This window comes from Macadamia integrifolia, chromosome 10 (assembly GCF_013358625.1).
Source record: "Macadamia integrifolia cultivar HAES 741 chromosome 10, SCU_Mint_v3, whole genome shotgun sequence".
In the NCBI taxonomy this organism is placed as follows: domain Eukaryota; kingdom Viridiplantae; phylum Streptophyta; class Magnoliopsida; order Proteales; family Proteaceae; genus Macadamia; species Macadamia integrifolia.
Genome location: NC_056566.1, coordinates 2,106,658 through 2,110,150, shown reverse-complemented (window position 1 = coordinate 2,110,150; position 3,493 = coordinate 2,106,658). Strand labels below are relative to the sequence as shown.

General features: G+C 37.1%; 2 protein-coding genes across 4 annotated transcripts in view; one reads left to right on the top strand and one right to left on the bottom strand.

The window, feature by feature from the left end:
* The window catches only part of LOC122091701 (polyadenylate-binding protein 1-B-like), a 13,818-nt gene extending 13,130 nt beyond the window's left edge, over positions 1–688 (top strand). Inside the window, exon 4 of one of the 3 annotated variants that reach the window (XM_042661779.1) lies at positions 533–688. The gene's annotated coding sequence lies outside the window, so the exon portion shown is untranslated. The other 2 variants (XM_042661774.1, XM_042661778.1) reach the window with 2 other exon arrangements.
* Positions 689–818: 130 nt separating this feature from the next.
* On the bottom strand, positions 819–3,119 carry LOC122091702 (protein ECERIFERUM 26-like). The gene has a single exon (XM_042661780.1). It carries the CDS (start codon positions 3,117–3,119, stop codon positions 2,196–2,198), a length of 924 nt encoding a protein of 307 aa, XP_042517714.1. The 3' UTR covers positions 819–2,195.
* Positions 3,120–3,493: the final 374 nt, after the last annotated feature.

The following is a 3,493-nucleotide window of genomic DNA, read 5'->3' as shown; positions in this document are numbered from 1 at the left end:
AAAAAAAAAAAAAAAGGGGAAGGAACTCCCATATTTTTCACTCCGTACTTATTTTCATTTTGCTTACTCTCATTCTTTATTCATTGTGATCTAATTAGTTCTTGGTGTTTGGTTGTTGTGGCTAAAGTTATTACTTGTACATTCTGAATATGCTACCACCAGACAAGTGAGACACCTTTGTTTTCAGATGCATTGCAACACTATTAGAGCTGAATGCATCATATTCCTGGTCAAACAAGGATTTTTTCTGTGTTGCAGTCAGCTTTATCAGGACAAAGTTAACATTGGAGGCAAATGTATCTGTCTATTATCTCACCTCCAATCCACATATAAAACAAAGCATGATGCTGCCTTATGGAATTACTGCTAGGTATTTGTTTTACTTTCAAAAACAATTAAATAACTTCTCAAATTTCCAGACAGATATGACAACCAACGGGCAATGCACAATTTGACCACTTGAACATTGTCTACTAAATTAACTGTTTGGATCAAATATTACATCTGTAATTTCTTTTTGTGCTATACATAGTTCAAAGTCTTCAAAGATGATGCAGAGTTGATGCACACAGCAATGCATGATGAAGTGCTGTTTAATATTACATTGGCATTACTAATTGTATTGCTAACTCAATATTGAACTAGTTGATAATAAAACAGAAAGACATCTGATCTGATAGCCCCACAATCTGATGTATGCTTTTTTCTTGGTCATCTATATGTGGCATTTCAACTGCAATTGCTTGCAAGATTATTTGATTAAATCTTTGGTTGCTGTTGTTCTGCCTCTGTTAGCAAATTAAATTTCTAAATCTACGAAGACGGAACTTTATTTGCTCAATGAATTCTTTGCTCGAAGTCCCTTGAGAGAACTGAAGAATATTGATATGCCTGTTTGATCTCTCAAATGATGATAAATACCTTCCAATCAATCATTAATCAGGTTCATGATGAATTACCCCAGAAGCAGAGTAAACTTTTGTCTGTTTTTGGGTAGAAGCAGGGTAAACTTTTGTCATTTCTAGTAAAAGTTAATAATCAAATCTGTTACCTTTGCTAGTCTGCCACATCCTATGAATTGCCTCGCAGTTACTGAAAAATATGCTCCATATTTGGCATTTTGAAAAAGCAACAGTTATTGTAGTCTTAACTCAAATAGATTTAATGAAATTAATCCACTTGAGGAATTGGGGATTGATCTCCAGACCCAAAAGTAGAAGCTGTACCATGCATTTGATTTGCTTATCATATAGAGTCTGCTTGCATTGACTGACTTGGGTTTGGAGTATTAATTAAGCTGACAAATCTTTTAGTTCAATCAGTTTTTAATTAATATCTTCGTGGTTCGAACCAGCAATCATGTACGGAAGGGGACTTCACTGTAGTGATTCTTTGGTCATTTTCATGAACCCATTATTTCAAATGCCTGGGGTTTGTGGAAACATTACTGATATAATTCCATCTTCTCCCAGTGGGTCTCTTAGATCAATTACTGGTGATCCATTTTCTTCAATTGGCCAACTCTAACTCGAGACTGGATTTGTTTGGTGGGAATCAAGCACTGAACTCAACTGCTTGCCAAGAGCCAAAGTACTTCCCATTCAGACCAGGTTTCACCTTTGATTATAAAGCCAACCTTCCCCTTCAGGTGACCAATGGACTCCAAGCTCTAGATTATTTCATTATTGTTATCATAATTCAATTTATTACAGCTACGAGCTCTGACACATTGGGTCCCTGTGTCAGCTACGAGCTCTGTTAATCCATCAATGAAAAAGGGGGAAAAATCTAATCACAAAGTTATGCATCAAATAAATAGTTAACAAAGATTTATCAATTTTCACAAAAGAAATAAGATATCACTGAGAAATGAAAGTACATTAGGATTATCAATGTTGTCATTTCTTAAAGTGGCAGAAGCAAATTACTCTTAAATTAATATGCCGACTTAGCTCAGCTGGTAGAGCGCAGGACTTTTAATCCTATGGTCGTGGGTCCAAGTTGATTTTGGTATTTCTATAGGGTTTAAGATAATGATATTGTATCATACTCAAAAAAATACCGATGAAAAAAAAAAGAAAAAAAGAAAAAATTAAAGAGCTTCCCAGTACACGAGGCTCCAGCTACTGTAGGTTCTGGGAGGACAAATGTGCGCAATCTTACCCTTTGCTTCACAGGAGAGACTGTTAATATCATCAGGCAATAGACCATTCGCTTCGGAGCTCATCTTTCAGCATCATTATCTGATTTTTAGGAAGAATGACAGTTACAGTCCTTCCTTCATCACCAATATCGCCATCATCATCATTTACTTTACCTGATGGAGGACCCTTCATCACTAGAATGACCCCTTCATCTCCAACCCCATCAATTGTATAATTCACAAAAGCTGGTTTCTGTTTCTTCAACTCAAACCCATAAAGATCAGCCTCTCCTAAATCCACAAATGTTAGATTTGCACCATAAATGATCAAATCAGACATCCCTTGATCCTGCTTCACCATTTCTTCAATCTTGCTTTTTTCATCAACCTTCTTCTGTTCCATGATCATTGCTGCTAATTCCTTTGGGTCAGCTTCAGTGACAGAGAAATCAACCTGAACTGTGCTTATTGTCTGGTTGTAGTTGCTGATCAAATAAGTACTACTCCCTCCCTTCTTCTCTCTGTTTCTGCAGATGATGGTCACAGTCTTTGGTTCTTCTGATCCTTTTCTAATTCTTGTTAAGCATTGCCAGAAGATAGCAGAGAGAGATTCAAATAATGGAATTTTAAAAGACATCTTTGAACTCATGGCCTTCAATTGTTGGGCGGTGATATGGAAGGAATAGTTTTCCATCGTACAGTTATTGGCAGTTATCCAGTGGTCTCCAACCGGTTCAACCCATTTAACCGAAAGTGGTTCAACCAGAAGTGATGATGGGTTATTGGGTTTATTAGCTTTATTGGTTTCTGCAAGTTTTGGTAGCAGGGTGGGTAGTGAGTTGGTGGGTGGTTGATGATCAGGAGCTATCATGATTTGGCCCAACAAGTTGAGGTATTGAGAAAGTGAGAATGCATCTCCAAGGACATGAGCCCAACTGAAGCCCAGTGTCATTCCTCCACATTTGAAACTAGTCATCTGAAAACAGATAGCGTATATGAGCAGATCATTGATTAGTGATTGATTATTAGCCACAAATTAAGATTAATGTACAAATTATAAACTAAGGATTAATGGAATGGGCTTATCAAAGAGGTTCAAGCATGGAGAAATGTCTTCGACCACCTATTTCTTTATGAAATTGGAGAATGAAGGGTGATCATCTCTCTCTCTCTCTCACACACACACACACACACACACACACACACACATACTAACCTAGTACCTTGCCTCCCTACATCACAGAAATGCTGTTGTGTCATTTCACTATATGTAAGGCCATCATCCATTGTCAACAAGAAAACACTTTTCTCATGAATTATTGAATTTCAAGATGATCTCCCCCCACCCCA

Excerpts from the sequence above, each read along its gene's own strand:
- LOC122091702 (XM_042661780.1), bottom strand. The coding sequence starts at position 3,119 with ATGACTAGTTTCAAATGTGGAGGAATGACACTGGGCTTCAGTTGGGCT.